The 20,926-nt window shown below is 38.6% G+C and overlaps 1 protein-coding gene and 1 long non-coding RNA gene across 2 annotated transcripts; one reads left to right on the forward strand and one right to left on the reverse strand.

Annotated features, from left to right (window-relative positions):
- Positions 1-1,042: 1,042 nt before the first annotated feature.
- On the forward strand, positions 1,043-2,123 carry LOC127100963 (uncharacterized). Its single transcript, XR_007794548.1, has 2 exons — positions 1,043-1,267; positions 1,869-2,123. It is a non-coding gene; the product is annotated as an uncharacterized LOC127100963 (long non-coding RNA).
- A 17,062-nt stretch (positions 2,124-19,185) lies between these two features.
- LOC127102528 (E3 ubiquitin-protein ligase SIS3) lies at positions 19,186-19,780 on the reverse strand. The gene is made up of 2 exons (XM_051039889.1): positions 19,526-19,780; positions 19,186-19,422 (listed from the first exon to the last, which is right to left on the reverse strand). Exons 1-2 carry the CDS (start codon positions 19,778-19,780, stop codon positions 19,186-19,188), a joined length of 492 nt encoding a protein of 163 aa, XP_050895846.1.
- Positions 19,781-20,926: the final 1,146 nt, after the last annotated feature.

Here is a 20,926-nt window from a genome sequence, read left to right on the forward strand (position 1 = left end):
AGTGGAAGACACACTAGGTCCATTCCAAAGTCCCTACCAAAAATACTCAAAGGACAGTTTAAACAAACCGAAGTAGTAGTCACTGAACCCTTCGCAGGAGTATCAATTACCATACTACCTGTCGTACCCCAATTTTGTCCGGGCTTATTTTAATTTCTTTTCAAAATTAATTGCAGTTTCATTTTTGCATCATACACATAACATGACACACATTTGCATCATGAATAAATGCCGGAAATATCAATCAGAGGGAATTTATTTGAGAATTAAAAAAATCGGTTGAATTGTCAAAATTTGAAGAAAGACTGTGATTGATTGAATTTTTCCGAATAATTTGTACTCATTTTTTAATTGGTAATTTTCTTTTTTAGATATTTAAATTAAAATAATTAGTTAGGTATTAGTTAATTTAAATAATTAGTTTTTTATATTAGTTAGATTTTTTCTAAAATAGTAGTTAATTTTAGTTTAAATATTAATTAGTATTAATTTTTGTTATAAACATTGGTTAGATTTTTTTTAATATTAATTAGGTAATTATATGTGTATATATCTACATTGGATTCCCTCCACATAAAAAGACAAAAAAAAAATTCATTCAGTAACAAAATTCAAAATCCACTCAATATTCCCTGCTCCACTCCTAACAACCTGCTCCACTACCTCATTACTCTAAAAAAAAACGACAAAAAATAAAAATGATAAAAGGGATCTCTCAACTCTCACGCTGTAAAAAAAAAAACCCTCTCTCTCAGAATTCTCTCTCAGCACTGTTCACTCTCACATTCACTCCAACGTTACTCTCTCACGGTCTCACTCTCCATCCGCCTCTATCTCTCAAACCGAAACCCTCTTTCTCTCGCTACACCACGAAACCCTCCGTCTGTTCCTTAACCACAACCCTTACTCCGCCGCTCCATCTCCATCGCCCTAAACCCTCAATCTCTCCACCATCCGCCTCAACCATCGCTCACGAAACCCCCCGCCGTTCCTCATCTCAACCCGTGCGCCTCTCAACATCGAAAACCTTAAATCGCTCCAACCACAAAAACCCTCATCGCCTTCGCCCTCTTCCGTCTCTCTCGCCTTCACTCCGCCGCCACACCTCCGATTCCACTCACGACGGCTTCCATACGACCACGCCATGAAACCGACAAGCGTACTCTAATCCAACTCCTTCACAGCTTCGAGGTTGCTCTGTAGCGGTATCGGCAGAACTCAAGCACAACGAGGACGGGAAGCAACAACAACTCCGACTCCGCATTCGGTAACCTTTTAAACTGAGAATGATGTCAAAGATGTAAATCTGTTTAGAAAGTTTTGAGTTTGAGTTAAGCTCGGTACCACTGTTTCGGATTTCCAATGGACTATGCATCATTTTTTTAACGTTTTTGATTATGTATATGTGATGAAGTTTATTGCTGGGATTTGTTTTGAGTTTGTTGAAATCCTAAATATGTTTAAGCTGGTTGAAATTGCGGACCATTTTTGAAGTTATTATTTGGTTAATTGTTTTTTTTTTTTTTTTGTGTTTGTGTACCATTTTGATTCTAATTATGGAAATTGTTTTGCTCCATACCATTTTGAGTAGGGTATGTGCTGGATTCGTTTTTGTTGTTAGCTTCCATGTTGTTTTGATACCCTTAGATTTCATTGAGCTTAAAATTTTCTGTGGAAACTGGTTCAGGTTTTGAACTTATGGTTGGGTACTCATCCTAATTAGATTCATTATTTGTTTCTTTGACCTTAGCATCTAATTTCTTCTTTCTTATGAGTGTTGTATTGAAATGTGTTTTACGAATTTCATTTTTGAATCTGGTTTAGTTATGAGCTTTTGGAATTATGTTGGACTGTTGTTTAATACATAGGTCTCTTCATCGGAAGGGATAAACGGGAAAGAAAAAGTCGTTTATTGGACTGTTGTTTAAGCTTGCTGTTGAAATCCCAAAGGAGGTCACTATAGTCAGCATGTTTCAAATACTTAGTGTTTGTTATTATTTAATAGCTAATTCAGATTTAATAATTTTTTTGGGCCCGAATTAATTTCAATAAATTGTGGCCCATGTGTATATATGCACTGTTTTTGATTTCTTTTTTTTATTAAAGGCGTTACTTAATTAAGATATTAAATAATTAAGTTAAGTCAATTGTTAACCAAAAAATATATTTTCTTTTTTAATTATTTCTATTGCTCATGTTTATAGTATTTTCTACTAATTCAAAAAGAATTTAAAGCATTTCTCACCCTTTACTATCATAATTTCACAATCATTTCCAAACCAAGCTTCTTTGCTTCAAACAACTATGTTATTTCACAATCGTTCTTAATTCCAATTTCATTTCATCATCCAATACAAACCAACTTTCTTTTTTTAAAAAAATAAATAAACACAAATCATTTTCTTCAAATAACTCAATTTCAAAACTCATTTCATTCACAACTTCAAATCATTTTTTCCAAACCAACTCAATTTCAAAAGAGTTTTCTCTTAAGCATAAACTTGGGATGAAAAGGAGATAGGAAGCGTACGCTCCACTATTTCTCAAGCACTTGAACAATTGGCGTACGCCATATTGCGCGAGTTCTTGTCACCCGATTAAATCTTAAGGCACGCAAATTCAAATCATTTTCCAAATCAAATATAACTTCTAAAGATTTTCTTAAATATAACTTGGGATGAAAAGGAGATAGTAAGCGTACGCTTCACAATTTCTCAAGTACTCGAATAATTGGCGTACGCCATATTGCGCGAGTTCTTGTCACCCGATTAAATCTTAAGGCACGCAAATTCAAATCATTTTCCAAATCAAATATAACTTCTAAAGAATTTTCTCTTTTAAATAAACTTGGGTTGAAAAGGAGATAGGAAGCGTACGCTTCACTATTTCTCAAGCACTTGAATAATTGGCGTACGCCATATTGCGCAAGTTCTTGTCACCCGATTAACACTTCAAATCATAATATTTCAAAACATTTCTACAAATTTAAATCCTCTTAATTCCTTATTTCAGATGAAAAGAGGATAGGAGGCGTACGCCTTACTATCTTTCGATTGTTCGAATAATTGGCGGACGCCACATTGCTCGAATCTTCGTCATCAAACTTTAAACGCAATCGAGTAAGCTCAAATCATCGACAAATCCAAACCTATCAATTCAAATACAAACTATCTTCGTAAATCAAATACTAACATCTAAACATATCTTTTACAATTTAAATCTCGGATGATAAAAGATGGGAGGCGTACGCCTCACCATCTCTCGATTATTTGGATAATTGGCGTACGCCATATTGCACAAATTATCGACTTCCGACTAAAAACACGTTAAATAAAATTGGATAAGGGAATAGGTGGCGTACGCCTCGTTATTCCTTGAATAAGCAAGTAGGAGGCGTACGCCTCACTACCGTGCATATTCAACATCCATAAACAAACTTTCAAAATAATCTGAATGAAAAAGGAATAAAAGGCGGACGCCTTATTACTCCTCGAGAGAATTGGACGATTGGTGTACACCACATTGCTCAACCTTTCGTCATTCTTCCAAAACATCTTAAACAAATCAAACCTAACTTCTCGCCCTCGAGCGATCGAAACCAAAAAACCCAAACACATCAACTCAACCTGTCACCCCCGCGTGACCAAAACCTCATCAAAAGAACACTGTCAATCCTTTCTAATGCGCACAACAAACCAGTGCTAGAGCCTCCCCCGAGAGTAGACATGCCAGCGTTTAGCCGTTAGAACGCCGACCTACACAGTCGTTCATCAAAACAAAACCCACCAAATATTCGTAGTAGCCCGAACTACGAATGCTCTGATTTCCTTATTGCACCATAAGGATACGTAGGCAGGAGATTGTTGTATCTTCGCGAGCACACTAATAAAAAACCTCCCATTTCCCCTCCTGAGGTCTTCACCCATATCTATCATCAATTCTAATCACTCGAAGCAAGCAGATAAACAGTCAATTAACAGTCAAATAGCAAAATCAGACTAAGAGGTTCCCGTTGAGTACAACGGACGTGAGGGGTGCTAATACCTTCCCCTTGCGTAATCGACTCCCGAACCCGAATATGGTTGCGACGACCATTGTTCTTATTTCTAAAGGTTTTCTCGATATTTTCCTATTCCTTCAATGGAACGAATAAAGTTCGGTGGCGACTCTGTTTCGAACATTTTTTCCGCGTCCTATCGCGAGGGATCGCATTTTTTGAGGTGCGACACTACCAAACATCTCAGATATCTCTAACTTAAGTTTCACAGCACAATCCAAAGATATAAAGGAATGAGTCGCACCTGTGTCAATAATAGCTACAAGAGGAAAGCCATTAATATAACACGTACCTCGGATCAAACGATCATCTGCAGAAGTCTCAGAACCCGATAAAGCAAAGACCTTGCCTCCTGACTGATTCCCTTTCTTCGGCTTCTGACACTGACTTCCAATATGCCCTTCTTCGCCACAATTAAAACAAATCACTTCCTTGTGCTTGCAATCAGCTATTGCATGACCAATCTTACCACAGCGAAAACACCTCTTTACTTCAGCAGTGCATACATTACTCTTATGAGCAGCTTGACCACATTTGAAGCAAACTATACCAGCAGGAGCACCTCCCCCACTAGCTCTCTGAGCCGGAGCAGCTCTTTGTCTCCCTTTTCCAGCTGGAACATCATACGGCTTGCCACGGTTTTGATGTTGCTTGCCTCTGCGGTCACTGACAATCTTGTAATGAGCATTATTGTCTTCTTCAAATATCCTGCAGCTATCAACCAAATCAGTAAAAATGCGTATCTTCTGATACCCAACAGCCTTCTTAATTTCAGAGCGCAATCCGTTCTCAAACTTGATGCACTTCGAAAATTCAACACCACCACCAGTGTAATGAGGATAAAATTTGGACAACTCCACAAATTTCGCAGCATAATCAGTGACAGACATGTTTCCTTGCTTCAGCTCAAGGAATTCAATTTCCTTCTTACCACGGACATCTTCCGGATAATACTTCCTCAGAAATTCCCTACGGAATACATCCCAAGTAATGACTTCACCTGCCACGGTCAACCTCTCGTGAGTCTCTAGCCACCAGTCATCAGCTTCGACTGCTAGCATGTGAGTACCATACCGAACCTTCTGAGCTGGAGTGCAATCCATAACACGGAAGATTCTCTCAATCTCTTTCAACCATCCCAAGGCTGCATCTGGATCATGCTTCCCTTTAAACACCGGCGGATTCTCTCTCTGAAAAGTCGCCAAGCTACGTGACCCAGCATCACCACCAGCATTTGGCAAGTTCTGCACCGCTTGTGCCATTGCTTGCATTGCGGCAGCCATTGCAGCGTCATTCCTTCCAGCCATTTCAACTTATCAATACAACACAACTTAACGTTAGATTAATAACAATTACACAATTGTTAGACAGTAACGACACGACAACTGGCCGGACAGACCGACCTGCTCTGATACCACTAATGTAACACCCTTCTAAAATACCCCAAATATTTAATTAAAACAACAGCATATAAATCAATATCAGAGTAATCATGCACCAAGGGTGTCACATAATACTTCACATAATTCACCGTAAAAATCAGTCATGCTCATTATTTAATTCAACATAAACACTTCTTAAAAATTCACAGCGGATAGAAACATTCAACATCTGTAATATCTTAAAATTAACATTTATTCAACAAATAAAACATCCCGTCCCGATGTTACATCTATCAGAGCATGACCCACTAAAACCACTCTAGACTTCAAGCACTAGCTTCTACTCAACTCACTGCTCGTTACCTGAAAAATATAACTGTAAGGGTGAGTTCCTCAATCGATATAACAAATATTATAAATCATCATGTTATGTTAAGTAACTTTACACGTTAATCACCCACATCATATCATGCATTCGGTAGCAGCATATTCAACTCAACATCATATTCAAACACAACGTAAATGCAACTCAAATGAGACTCGACTCTTCATGCATGTGGTACCATTTGGAGTAAAACTCCCAACTTAAAATCATTGCCAGTTTAGTGGGCATCAAGGCATAAGCCTTCAACTTTCAACTTAGAATTTTTGCCAATCCAGGCCAACGTGGTGTGAGCAAAAGCCCCATAATTTTGCCAATCCAGGCCAACGTGGTGTGAGCAAAAGCCCCGACTTAATGCATATGAATGTATATGGCATGTACGACTTGAAGTTCAACAACATAATAACAACGACAACATAACAGCTTTTTCAGCAACAACAACTTAAAAATCAACTTTGGCTCATCAGCCTACAACTCAGCATTTTCAACAAAACAACTTATATTCAACTTTGGCTCATCAGCCTACAACTTAATATTTTCCACAAAAACAACTTATCAACATATTTGCATCAACATTTCGCAACATACACTCCACGAATTTATTTATCACAATTGGATACAATAGGCCAATCACCAATTACACTTACATCATAAAAATCAACCATTTTTACATACTGCAACAGTGTTAACCGGTTAACGCTATAGGTTAACCGGTTAACGCAGGAAATTACACTTCCAGGCAAAACGCAACAGTGTTAACCGGTTAACGCTATAGGTTAACCGGTTAACGCAGGCAAAACTCAACATTTTTCACAATTTATAACAGTGTTAACCGGTTAACACCCTGGGTTAACCGGTTAACGCAGGCGAAACAGCAGTTCCTGCGCTAACACAAGGCAGAATGCAGAGTTTCCGCATTTTCCGCCGTTGGAGGACTTCCGGACCTCCGATTCAACTTCCGTAAAAAGCTATACGCTCAGAAATTCACAATACACTCAAACACAAATTCAATTTCAGCTTTAATACAACTTATTCAACATAATTTCTCAGCATTCTAAATCCCAATTAGGGTCAATCGACGGCTTATCACTACCCATTACATGTTAATCGATAATACCCATTAAACGACGATAAACCCCCCTTACCTTAACAATCCGGCAACTCTTCGAGCTTCAAGCTTTTCCGTTCTCCAACCTTTGCTCTACAGCTCTTTGCCCTTTTCCTCTTCCCTGCAGCTTCTCAGTTTTCACGTAAAAACCTTTTCCAAAAATGAAAACCTTTTCTCTTATTCCACTTATATATTTTCCAATAATAATTATTATTCCAAAATAATAATAATAATCCAATAATTCAATTTATTTAATTAAATTATTAAATATATTATTAACTTAATTAAATAATTCTTTTACTTTATTTGGGGTGTTACAGGTTTCACTACTCCTTTCTCCATATTTCACTAAAACATTGAGGACAATGTTTGGTTCAAGTATGGGGAAGGAACTTTACCGCTTTTCTATTATTTACTATTTTATTTTCACTAGTTTCCTACTTAGTTATTTTTAGCTTTTGGTCGAGTCATACATGTGCTGTCGAGTTCTATTGCGTGATTTTTTTTCTTTTGTTTGAAAATTCCCTTAGATTTGACCACCAATGATAAATAAAAAATTATTCTGATTCAATGGCATGACACACCTATAGTATAGTTTGTTTCTATTTTTTAGGCTTTGTTAGATAGACTTGGGAAAGTATCGATAATATCGATACCGTCCTAACACCCTAAATTCCCTAAGTATGCGACATCGATTTGAATAACCATTATGCCAAGACCTTAATTCTAAGTTTCTTTAAGTAACCCCTTGAGTAGTTTATACTAGCAATCAACACCATCCTAAAACACACATGAGTAAGGAAGCCGATGCAAATAAGTGTATGATCTCAACAAAAAAAATACATAATGAATAAAATATGTGATAAGATTTGTCCCTTCTAAGTTAGGTGATCCTCACCCGATCATTTAGCCCAATGGTACGAACTCTTAAAAATTTAGTTGATACTTAAGCAAAATTTGCTTAGTAAGTGCGAAAAAGTTGAAAACGAGATCATAGTCACTGAAGGTGAGAAAAACAAGAAAGGGAGGTTTGAATTGTTTTAGAAAATAAAAGTTTTTTCAAAAGTAAGAACATACAGAATTTTATACTGGTTCGCTTATAAAACAAATCTACTCCAGTCCACCCTGCCAAGGTGATTTCGCCTTCAAAAAGGACTTAATTCACTAATCTTGAAAGATTAATACAAACGTCTAAGAGAGTGATCTCTTAGTCCTCCCAATTCTACAGACTACGCAGAGTCACTTGAGGAACAAAAGCAATTCAAAAAAATAAATTTGTAATGGAAAGTGCTTCTAAGAGTAAGCAAATATTACAGCAGAATAATCAAGCAAGTGTTTTCACATATGAGCAGCAGCTCGTGAAAACTAAGAGAGAATGTAAAGAATTTTATGTGCGTTGTTATGTCTCTCACTGAAGTAGGTTGTCCTTTATATAGTGGTGAAAGGACCGTTGGAGTGATGACAGAATATTGGCCTTTGATGAGCATTCAATGTCATTACTTCTGTGTTTCTTTCCATAACCAATTTGTCTCCCTCAATAACTTCTTTCTAAAAATACTTTCTTTCCATTTGAAGAAATTCTTTCCGTTACTCTTTCTGGAGAATCTTCATCAGAGTCTTTGTTATCTTGGAGTTTCTGTGTCAGAAGGAGATTATGTTGAGGTTACATCAAAGCTTCTAAGAGTACTGGTCTTCTAGATCATCAGAACTAAGTCCAGTGGATGTTTAGAGCTTCTGTTTCTTTCTACTGTCTTGTTTTGCTCAGAATCATAACTTCTAGAGTGCATTTATTCTTCAGATGCTTCTGATCTTCTAGTACTTTGTATCTGATCAGAGTTTGTATCTGATAAAACGATCAGATTCCTTTGTTGCTGTTCAGAGTCCTGCACACTTAGAGAATTTTCGTTAGGGTGCCATTTTTGGTTTCATCCTTTGTTATCATCAAAATCCTGGAATTATATTGTAGAACAATTTTTTTCTTACAATCTCCCCCTTTTTGATGATGACAAAACAATCTTAATTAAGAGATGAAACATTTAGAGATAAGAATATTTAGATCAGATAGACGTGAGCTCCCCCTGAGATAAGTCTGGGAGTTCAGAAGTTCTTACTGGAGCTTCCATGATATGATGTTTCTAGATACTCTTCTGCAAATTTCTAAGTCAAAAAGGATTAGAACCAGTTAAAACAATGTTTGCAGAGTACTGAAGGATTTAGATATGTTTTCATCAGAGCTGTTTTTAGTTCTCCCCCTTTTTATCAGAATCAAAAAGACTTAGATAAATGAAGGAAAGACATATATATATATATATATATATATATATATATATATATATATATATATATATATATATATAATATATTCAGATAGAAAACACAAACATCAGAAAGCGAGAACAAACACAACAGAAAGCAACAAGCAAATCAACAATCAAAAGGAATCCTAGGTGCCTAAGGGTTTGGAGGTGGAGGCATCCTCTAAAGCAGCTGGGTCAGCAGATTCTGAATGTTGACATTTACTGAATCCTATTGATCCAATTTGGCTCGGACTTCTTTCTTCTCCTTCAGAAGACCTTCAAGTGTCTTGAGAACCAGAGGGACAAAGGTGGAAGACTCCCCCTGAGTCAGAGCATCCGGTTCTACCATGTTGGCAGATTCTTCAGCACGACGAGCTTCAGCTTCAGCAGCGGCTTTAGCTTTAGCTTCAGCAGCAGCTTTTGCTTCAGCTTCAACAGCAGCAGCAACCTCAGCTAGAGCTTTGGCTTCAGCTTCCTTAATCGTTGCATTTCCTCTTGTCTGGCTTTCTCTTCTGCTTCCTTGCGGGTTCTCTCCTCAGCTTCTCTAGCTAGACGCTCATGGAGTCTTAGCTCAGTGTCTTTGATGAAGTCGTTTCGGACTTGCTCAGAGAGGCTCTTCAGCTTGAAGGCTTCAGCGGTTATCTAGCCAATAACTCTGTTCCAGTGTGTCCTAACAGCTGAAGGATCATCACTGATGCCAGAGTTGATGGTCAGAGACTTGACCTTGTCAACTAAAGCTCCTGCAAACAGCATTATTGCTTCCTCTAGGGTTGGCAGGGTGTTTTCTGGTTCAGAGGGTGGAGGTGGAGAAGTGGTAGGGCTTAGGTTGAGAGTGGGAGTTTGTGGTTCAGCGGATGTATTTGGTGGGTGTGTGTTAGAGTTATTTGGTTCAGAAGGTTGAGGGTCAGATGATGTCGGGTTTGGTTGTTCTGTGGGTGGTGAAGTGACTTCTGGTTTAGGTGTGGTTTGTGTTGGCTGTTGTGAGGCCAGAGTCTGAGCTTGAAGTTGAGTCAGAATGGGAGATGAGGGGTCAGAGTGTTCTGTGTCTGATGAAATATTGTAGTAGGGGGTGATTCTGAAGAAGAAGATGAAGATGGTGAGGTGGTTTCATTCAGCATTTTTGCGTCAGAAAGAGGTAAGGTGGTGGTGGCAAGGTTAAATTTTTGGGATGGTTGATGAGATGTTTTGGTGGTTGAAGGAGGGGTTTTTGAATTTGTATAGATAGGAGTGGGTTGAGGGAAAGAAGAAGCAATATTATGTGTTTGTACAGAGGGAGCGAGTGAAATGGACTTACCAGAAGGTCCAGGCAGAGGTGTTGGAGGTCTTGATCCGGAGGGTTCTCCCAGTCTTACCTTCTTAGCTTGCTTCGCCTTCTCAGATGGTCCTCGTGGACGCTTCATGAAGTTAGGAGGCTCAGCTGGCAGCTGCCTTATGTTGAAGTATGAGATATCCACTCCCTGTTTCCTCAGATCATCTAAGTAATATAGGATTACCTCTGGAGGGTCGATCTTTGAGAACAAATAAAGTCCATGTGGGATCTTCCTCTGATCTTTGAGAGCTTCCCAGGAGGTGTCCATAGTAGGTTTGAACTTCACCTAATCCAGAATCCCCATGCTCTTCAGATTTTTGGCGTTGAGAGCTCTTCCAGTGTCAATCATCACGTCTTCCATGAGTCTGAATGTTATCAGATGGTCCATGAGACGACTTTCGATCAGAACTTCAGAGATTAGCCTTCCTAGAGGAATGTAGTTTTTGGGCTTCATGTTGTTTCTTGTATCTCGTACAGAATCTCTGAGGTACTTGAAGAGAAGTGCTGGAAGGCAGAGCTTCAGACCCTTTTGGATGCAGTACAGAATGCACTTCTAGTCTGTGTTGATGTAGTCTGAAGAGTTTGAAGTTGGACGATGATGAATAGTGCCCAAGATGATCTTCAGCCAGACCCGGAGGCAATGGACTACAACCACCCTATAACGGATTTTGCCAACAACAATTGGACTTGAAAATGACTGCGAAAACCGGATGTTGGTTTAAAGATACCAAAGACAAATCGGAATTAGAGGTCCAAGGACATAGGATCAACAACAAGACCTAGGTCAATGCAAAATGAGCACGAAGTACATTTCGGCTATGCATGATTTGAATTTCCTTTTATGCATGATATATGAATGATCATGATTATGAGAATGCTGACACTGGACAGACTGGGAGTTTGCAAAGGCTTTTTATGGAAGCTCATGATTCCTCAACGCCGAGAACTCAACCAAATATTTTATGATAGATGTTGTCAAGGGAGGATTCTATCCAGTTTGATGGCCACAACTTAGCCAATGGAATCCTTTTGGAGGATTAATGAATCGTGCTAGCATAATTTTCAGGCACTCGTCTTAAACTCAATAGTTGTTGACGTATGGCAGAATTTGTTTGAGCAGTTCGAAAGCACGAAGAAAGAGGTTCTGCCCCTCTGTGGCTCATCTTGCCCCAGTCTGTTGGGTCTTTGGAAATGTTCACCTTGAAAGTGAGTTTGGAAACAACTTGCCATGAGACCACCTCGAGATGGCTTGCCCCAAGTGTTTGAAACTTGCAATGGTCTGAACTTGACTAACCAAATGTTGGAATGGTAGACTCTTGATTGATTGTCCTTTGGATAGCTGGACTCATTGAGCTCCGAGGTGGCTTGCCCCGGACTAAGTCTTGAAGCAAATTACTCTTGGCTAACTGAACCATGGAGTGATTGGACTTACTGAACTCTGAGGTGGCTTGCCCCAGTCTGATTCTTGAAACAGATTACTCTTGGCTAGATGATCCTTAGGGTGATTAGCTCGAATTAACGGATGCTCAAAGTGATTTTCCCCTGACTAAACTTCTTTCACTCCATCAAGTTCCTCAACTGTATTTGGCATTTCTTTGATGCTAAGTGTTGACTTGCAAATAAGATTGTTCATTCAAAAATGGTAATTTTAATGCAGTGTTTATGCAAAAATTTGAAATCAAAGTTTATTGATATGAACGGGTGAAATACAGTGAACGGGTCAATGATAAGAATACAATGGTGATCAAGTCATTCACAGTATGCAAGTTGGTGCTATCAAATGATTAACAAAAATCGTTTGGAGTCAAGTTAACACAAACTTGCTATAGTATGCTTTCAAGATAAACCCTGCCTCAATTAGGTCTTTGAAGGGTTGTAACATGGTCTGGTTCACGGTTTTTTGAAACAAAAGGATATAAGGCTCAAAATTTATTTTTACCCACCCCTTCTTCTTGATGATCTCCAGTTCCTACGTTCAGTTAATTCAATACACGCATTCGACTTCCAAGAGGGTTCGAAGGTGTGATGAGGATTCAAGACGAATTTTTCTTGAAATGGCAGTCACCTTATTTTTTTGTTTTGTTGAGGGTTTTGGTGACCTCTTTTTGTTTTTCTTTGTCCCTTATTTTGCCTGGACCGCTTCTTTGAAGCTTTCGGTCCACCGGGATGCCCTGACTTTTGCCTAAGTCATTTTTGTGGTGTTTGACTTAGCGGACTTTTATTTTTTATTTTTTAAAGGTATTGACTGCCACATTATTGGTGGATAAGGATCAACCAACACTAATTTTAGCTTTTCTTAACTTCTTCAACACTTCAACATGTGTGCGAAGGATAACACGTGGTTGAACCTAATTGGAGGGTGTTCATATGGACGATTTTTGAAAGATCGAATACATGATCAAAATATCTGAACACAACTACCCTGCCCCAGGTTAAGATTAAGGGTTTTAGATCCGAAATAAACACCAACTTCTAGGCTCAAAGTGGTTGTCTAGGGATTAACTCCTTATCACTCCAGTGTTTGGGGATTTGAAACAATGCCTTACATCATCGACAAGGTTTTACTCAAAAGCATACCACAACAATTTCAGGTGTTTCGTTTTCATCATCCTCCCTCCAATCTTTGTTAACACAACAGTTCGATAAACAAAAGTGAATGAGAGGAGTATTTTTGTTTTTTAACATAAATGAAAAACGAGTGAATACGAATGGATCAATTCAAAAGATGCATAAACATTTCATTAATCCTACCAATTCAAAGAAAACAACAATGCTTAAGAAGCAAATAACAGTCAACATGCAAGGAAACTACAAAAGAAATGCTGAAACAGCCAAATGATTGCCAGCTTTAGGGAATGACTTCTTCAATCTTGATCCATTAACTTAAGGGAACACCCTTTGAGACCTTCGCGCTTATCCGGTCGATAGGTTAACATTTACCACCAAGCTTCCTTCTTGAAAGGCTATGTACTTGTTGTCAATCAGCTGCTGTACTTTGGCTTTGAAAGCGTCACAGTCTTCAGTTGAGTGCCCTTCTGATCCGGCATGATATCCACATTTCTTAGTTGGGTTATACCCGGGTGGGTAAGGTTGTGGAACCGGTTTAAGAGACTTGGGAACCACCAACGAGTTTTGAATCAGAGGTTGTAGGAGTTGGCTGTATGTCATGAAGACCGGATGTTGAGGATCATTTTTCCTTTCCAAGTTACCTTGAGGCCTTTGCTGATTGTGATACCTCGGGCCTTGGGCTTGTTGATTTGGATGAGGGGTAAACCAGGATTGTTGGCAATGAAGACCAGAAGGTGGGGGTTGCTGGTACAACACTTTGGGCATTGCTAACTACTCATTTTCAGCCACTTGAAAGTTGGGATCAACAAGCTTTTTGACATTGGCAGGATGATCTTCAAATTCTTTTCCTTCAGTCTCATCGTTGTACGCATGTCTCTTGGATTCACTACTCACTTCTCCTTTTCTTTCATTGGTTAGGGTCGCGACATTGGAAATCCAAGACGGTATCTCAATGCTCTTACCAGGAAACAATGATAGCTCACTAGCCATATCCCTGACATCTTCCTTGTGGTACAAAACCTTGAGGGGTATCAAGGGTCCTTTCCCTTTATCATTACTTGGCCCAGAGATCAAGGTATATGTACTTGAGACTTCCTCCTTGAGTGTTGGTGACCTTATGTCAATCAATCTTTGCAGCTTGAGCTTAAAACTCACGCATTCCTCGATGGAGTGCCCCATTGTTCCAGTATGGTATTCACACTTGATCTTCGGGTGATCTTCTTCAAAGACTAAGCTCTTCTTGTTAATCAGTCCTCGTACCAAATATTTTAGCGCACAGCAAGAATCTAGGTCATGTCCCAATGCCCCTTTATGGAATTCACATGTTGCATTTGGATTGTACCATGGCAGGTCTGGTGACACAGGTGTAAGAGCTCGAGGTGTCACCAAAGCATTTTGGATCAGTTGCGGGTAGAGCTTGCTATATGGCACCGGAATCGAGTCATTGTGATCCTTGTTCCTCTTGTTCTGATTCTGATTTTTATTCTGAACCTGGCTTTGGTGACTTTTAGGAGGAATAGCCAGAGGATGTTGCTGATGACGTCTTGAGGGAGGGCCATATGCCGGTAGGCGAGGAGTTGCCATATAAAATTTCCCTTGACTTGGGGTAACACCAGACGGATGTGGAGTAGTAGCTCTCTTTGTTGCAGTAGTGTATATTGGGTGACCCTCTTTTCTCAACAAGACTTGCAGGGTTTCCAAGACCCACCTCATTTGGCTCTTCAAAAGATTAAGTTCCTCCTTCAGCGCTTCTTGGCTTTTCCTTAGCTCGTCCATCATCCCCTGAGACATGGTTCTTTGCTCTTCGCGTGTTGAGAATCACTTTGCTTCACGGACAAAAGATGGATGAGTCTTTTTTTTTTGGTATTTTGTCTGGAGAATGACATGCATTATGATGCGATGCAAATGCAATGGAATGCGAATGAATGCAATGCAAGCCATGCACATTTGTTTTTTTATACACGGGTTCAAAAGCCCGAGGTACTGATAAATTTGATTGCTTTTCCAAAACGGGGTTCTCACCGGGTATGGTCTAAGGTTTTGTTACAAAGGATTCCCAGAGTCATTGATTCACAAGAATGTTTGATGCTTACGGGAAATACTTTCCGGTCGTCAACTCCATCAAGGGAATCTATTCTGGGTGAGGTTCTCGTACCGACCCTTACGAAGTATACACCTCGCGAGTCCGTACTACGCAACCATCGACTGGGTTCTAGACAGGATACTCAGAGTCATGGATTCAAAAGACTGTTTGACGCTTACGGAAAATACTTTCCGGTCATCAACTCCATCTAGGGAATCTATTCTGAGCGAGGTTCTCGTATCGATCCTTACGAGGTATCCACCTCGGGAATCCATACTACGCAACCATCATTTCTAGTTGGCCAAAGGTTTAATGTTCTAAAAGGTCCTTAGAGTCATGGACCCCTTTGAAACATCGGCGCTTACGAGGTATACACCTCGGGCGACAATATTTGCAAAAGGATCTACTCTAAGTGAGGTTCTCGTACCGACCCTTACGAAGTATTCACCTCGGGAGTCCGTACTACTCAACCATCGTCCTATCTTATGTGTTTTTTCACTCTAGACTCGGGCGTAGAGTCTTTCCCACATGGTTTGCAATCAAATACCCAAGTACCAACAATCACAATAGAACCAATATACAACAGATATCAATATAACAATAAAGATATTAAAAGCAATAAATAAGGGAAAAGCCATAAAATTAAATAAACAAAGGCACACAAACGTCCTAACTAGGCTTGACTCGCTTAGGGATTTGGGTTTCCCCAGCAGAGTCGCCATCTGTCGCACCTCGAAAAAAATATGGGGATACGACTTCAAAGCGAAGCGCGATCGCACGCTCGCAATGATGGACTGAACAGAGTCGCCACCGAACTTTATTTATTCCTAAAAAGGAAAGGGGAAATATCGATAAAACCCAAGACAAAAGAAAGGATAAGATATGGTCATCGCAACCAATATCAGGGTTCGGGAGTCGATTACGCAAGGGGAAGGTATTAGCACCCCTCACGTCCGTTGTACTCAACGGGAACCATTAGGTCAGTTGTGTGCATTAATGTTAGTTGAAATGTTAGGCTTTTCAATTTATTAGGTGGGAAAGAAAGAATAGAAGATAGGAGAAATGTTTTTGGATTTTTGACGAAGGACTAAACCTAAGTTTTTTTATTAGTGGGCCTGACAAGATTTATAAATCCTGCTCCTACGTATCTCAAAAGAGAAATCAAGGCTTACGTAGTTCTGGGTAGAAAAATGTTTGTTTGTTGGTCGATTTTAGTGAAAGCTATATTGTATTAATCGACATAAACATTGTTTTACCCAAAACAGATGAGGAGTGGACGCGTACCACACATCGAACGGATTTATAAATCTACATTCGGAAAAGCGTCATTTATCTCTACTCAACAATCGTGGCCGAAACATTGTTTTGTATCACTTAAGACAATATATCTTTCATTTATGAAAAAGGTTTTTGATTAGTCGCACGGCGGCGAGAAAAGAGTTTGATTGGTTGGACGTACTTTGAGTGATGGCGAGAACTTGGATGAGCGAGATATACATCTCGAATCCTAGCCTCAGGAGTGCATGGTATACACCATGTTCCATTTCCATCTTTATTAAAAAAGTTAAGATAGGAATTAAGTATTTTGGAATTTGATTGAGAAAGGGTTTGAAGAAACCGCAATGACAATTTTAGACGATGGCGAGAGTTAAGATTGGCGAGGCATACGTCTCGAATCTTAATCTCAGGAGTGCATGGTATACACCATGTTCCATTTCCACCTTATTGAAAGAGTTTAAGATAGGAATTAAATATTTTGGAATTTGATTGAGGAAGGGTTTGAAGAAACCGCATTGACAATTTTTAGGCGATGGCGAGAGTTATGATTGGCGAGGCATACGCCTCGAATCTTAACCTCAGGAGTGCATGGTATACACCATGTTCCATTTCCACCTTTATTGAAAGAGTCTTAAATAAGATTTAAGTATCTTAGATTTGATTGAGAAAAAGGTTTGACGAAACCACATTGACAATTTTAGACGATGGCGAGAGTTAAGATTGGCGAGGCATACGTCTCGAATCTTAACCTCAGGAGTGCGCGGTATACACCACGTTCCACTTCCATCTTTATTGAAAAGGTCTTGAATATGAATTAATATTTTTTTAGTTTTTGATTATGAAAATGGCTTGACGTTGAATCAAGCGTTTGATGAAAATTTGAAAGAAATGGAATAGAATAGGAGGGAGAAATGGATTGATTTGTTTATTGAGAAAAATATTCGACGTTGGATCGAGTCATATTTTTTGTATTTTTGAAATTTGTTGATTTTATTCTTGTGTTAGTAGCTAATTAAACACCCAAACAGTAAAAGAAATAAAAAGTACAAAATTATTACATATTGGGGGAGTGGGGTACATTTGTCAAATGGGGATTAAACAATCATGAAATAAATAAAATCGGGCCCAAACAAATAATGCATGAGTGTAAGTGCAAGGGAACCGGCTCATTGTAAGAAAGCCCAAGAGTAAGCTATGTGAGGTCGGCGGCGATGCTTAAAAGCAATCGACTTACAAGGGTGTGAAAAAGGGGCTCAATATTAAATCGAGAAAAGTATGATTTTTTTTTTAAAATGGTTTTGCATGCATGATGGATTTAATAAAAAAATCATGGACATAAAAAAAAAAAAAAAAAAAAAAACTATTAAAAGAAACAAAATGCTAAAAGATAATAAAATACTAAAAAGAAATAAAAAAATGAAATGCTAAAAAGAAATGAAATACTAAAAATACTATTTACGAGTATCGAACCCACTCCTCTTGAGACTATGGCACTACGCTCTCTCCACTAGGCTACTTACTAACTGACTGATAATTTATTGCTAACTTAAATATATAAACTAATGTAAATTAAAAGAGATTAAAATAAAAACTTAATAGAAAAAGAACCGTTAGTCTATTGGCAATAAAGCCCAGCCGCCTGGCTGTTGGACTTACCAAGGGGAATAGATTGGAAACCTAAAACAATTATTAACTAACTAATTAAAAGAATCTTTTTTCATAATGTTTTTCTCTTTAAAACTAATTATTCTATTTAATAAAAAAATGAAAAAAGAAAATAAAGAAAGAAACACAAAAACGGATCTGTCTCTCTCACAAAGCTCGCTCTTCTCTCTCTCGCGATGCTCTCCACCTCAAACTCCCGTCTTCCTCACGAAATCTCTCGCGCCCCCAATCATCTCAAACCTTCGCACTCACCTCTCTCCCAATCGCTTCCAATCGCGTCTCTCTCAGACTCTCAAAATCTCATCATTTTTCTCCCTCGCCCAAACAACGTGAAAAATTGGAAGAAAAGCTCACCTTTGGCGAAACGACGGAGACGATGGCTCAAACTCGCTCCTTCCCTCTCCCAAGCAGGTTTTTGATTTTTTAGATTTAGGTTTTTTTAAGTTTTCGCTGCTTTTCCTCCTTTCCGCCTCCGATTGATTAGGGTTTTCTCTCTGAATCCCCTCCTATTTATCCTCTTCAAATTAGGGTTCAGATTGATGCTCCAAGGTTCCAAAAGAGAAAGCTTTCAGAAGCACTTTCGGATGCTCAGAAGTGCTTTTCCTATCTGATGATAGATTTCGAAACGGTAATCTGCACTTAAGCCTTTCCAATCGCTTTTTGTCCCAATTCCAATTTGGGAACTTTTGAAAATTAGCTATTTTTACTAATTAATTGGTGTTTTTTACTGCAGTGAAGATGATACTTGGTTTCGGTTTTCTCACAGCCTTGTTGGAATTGTTTTCGTTGCTTAGCTTCTGAAGAGAATAAAGCAGGATGCAATTTGTTTTATGCAGCCAACAAAACCTTTAGTTCTGTATCTCGACTGTCAATTGTTAATGAACCTGTGTGTTATTTTTCAATCTTGGAGATAGAAGCACAGAACAGCTCCAAATGAGTGCAAACGAGATTAACAAGATCCCTTATCAAAAAATCAATCCGATTTATATTCCTCATGCGTCTCAGAAACCAGATGTCTAGTGAAGTGATCAATTGCATCCTCAACAACAGGTGAATTCACTTTTGCTCGCCACTCAAATTTTGCAACTGCTTTTGGATTCTCGGTAGGCTTCCTTGTAGACTGAATATTGGTGGAGCTACAACAAACTCAATGTTCTCTGATTTCAAAGTCTGAATGAGCTTATGTGCCATAAGAGGAGTAATATGCACTGCTCTCTGAAATAGCTCTGAAGCAGCATTAACATTCCCTTCTTTGAGCTTAGCCATTGCCAAATCATGATAAGCATTTCTTTTCTTGTTAAATTTTAGACAATTGGTCTTCAAGGTATCTCAGGTCATGTTTATGTGGTTGTGTGAATGCAGGGCGTGTTCAGCAGGATAAAGGTTGGTTTCTTACATAGCTAGTTGTTGTCACAACACTGGCAGAAGATCGCTCAGAATCTGGACGGAGATTGGACGGGGCACTAAGATCAGAATTTGGAAACACTGAGCAACGGCAACGATGACATTTCACATTCAGCCTGAGCCACTCGTCAATGCATTCAACATGAAAATTGTGTGCACAAGGCAAGCCATGAACCTTATTCCCAACACGGAACTCTTCTAAGCAGATGGGGCATTCACTGCAATCCGTAGGAACAACCTTTAACATGAACTTTGGAAGTTCCTGAATCAATGCTTCAACTGCTTCTCTCTGAGCTGGTGTTAGGTAAAGTCCTGGTCAAGTGAGTTTTGTTGTCGCTTTGGCTCTAGTTCTGAATTCAACTTTTGAAAATTGGGAAGTTTAATGAATGGCTTTGGTATTGCAGGGTGCTGCTATGCTGTTTTCTGTTTCAATTTGCATTGCAGTTTTGTAAGTTGGTAGCTATGACAGTTGTTTCCGTTGCCCTTTCTGCTTTCTTTTACTGCAGCTTATATTGTGCAGTGGCTTTTATGTTTTGTAGCCACGTCCTGCTTTTGGCTCCTTGCAGCTTGTTGTTTGGGGCTTTTGTAAATGAAACCGGGACTGCTGTGATATTGCAAGTTGGATAGAATTGACCGCACCGCCGAAGGCTGCATAGCAGATGACGCTTACATGACTGATTTGAGAGGTATTCGACGGGTTTGGTTGCAGAAGGCTTCGCTGTTGTTGTTGCGGGACCCGGATAGACTTTTTCATTTGAATTGCTCATGATGTATGCCATGAAGTTTGATGTATGTAGCATAAAATGTATATGAATAACCAATGAGGCATAATGTAATGCTTATGTAAAATGCTTGTTTTGATATGTAAAATGTGCTTATGATATGTAAATACAAATGGAATGAAGTGTATGAGAAAGTAGCATTACGTACCATGCTTTTTTATATTGCCCCTTTTTTAGGGATATGCAAATGATCATAAAATGTGGATAATTGAGAAGTTGGTTTATAAAAATGGAAAGGATTTTTAGGCATAATCCAAAACTAACTTAAATATCAACTTAAATAATAATAACAAATCAGTAAAAACCAAATTAAAATCAAATTAATTTATAATTCATTTAAAATTACTTGGATATCAACTCTAACATTCATTTGGAAATAAAAATCGATTAGAGTTTTAATCGTTAGTAAAAATAAACAATTAAGATTAAATTGACAATTGGAATTAAACTTAATTTGAAATTAAAATCAAATTAAAAATAAAAAAAAAGAGTCAAGATATTAAAATCCATTTTATACTGATGAATGTATGCAAATGCAAAAATAAAAGAAAAAATGGAAAGATTTCAGGATCAAAATCGGGGTATGACAGTTGCCCCTATTTAAGTATCTT

This window comes from Lathyrus oleraceus, chromosome 7 (assembly GCF_024323335.1).
Source record: "Lathyrus oleraceus cultivar Zhongwan6 chromosome 7, CAAS_Psat_ZW6_1.0, whole genome shotgun sequence".
Classification (NCBI taxonomy): Eukaryota; Viridiplantae; Streptophyta; class Magnoliopsida; order Fabales; family Fabaceae; genus Lathyrus; species Lathyrus oleraceus.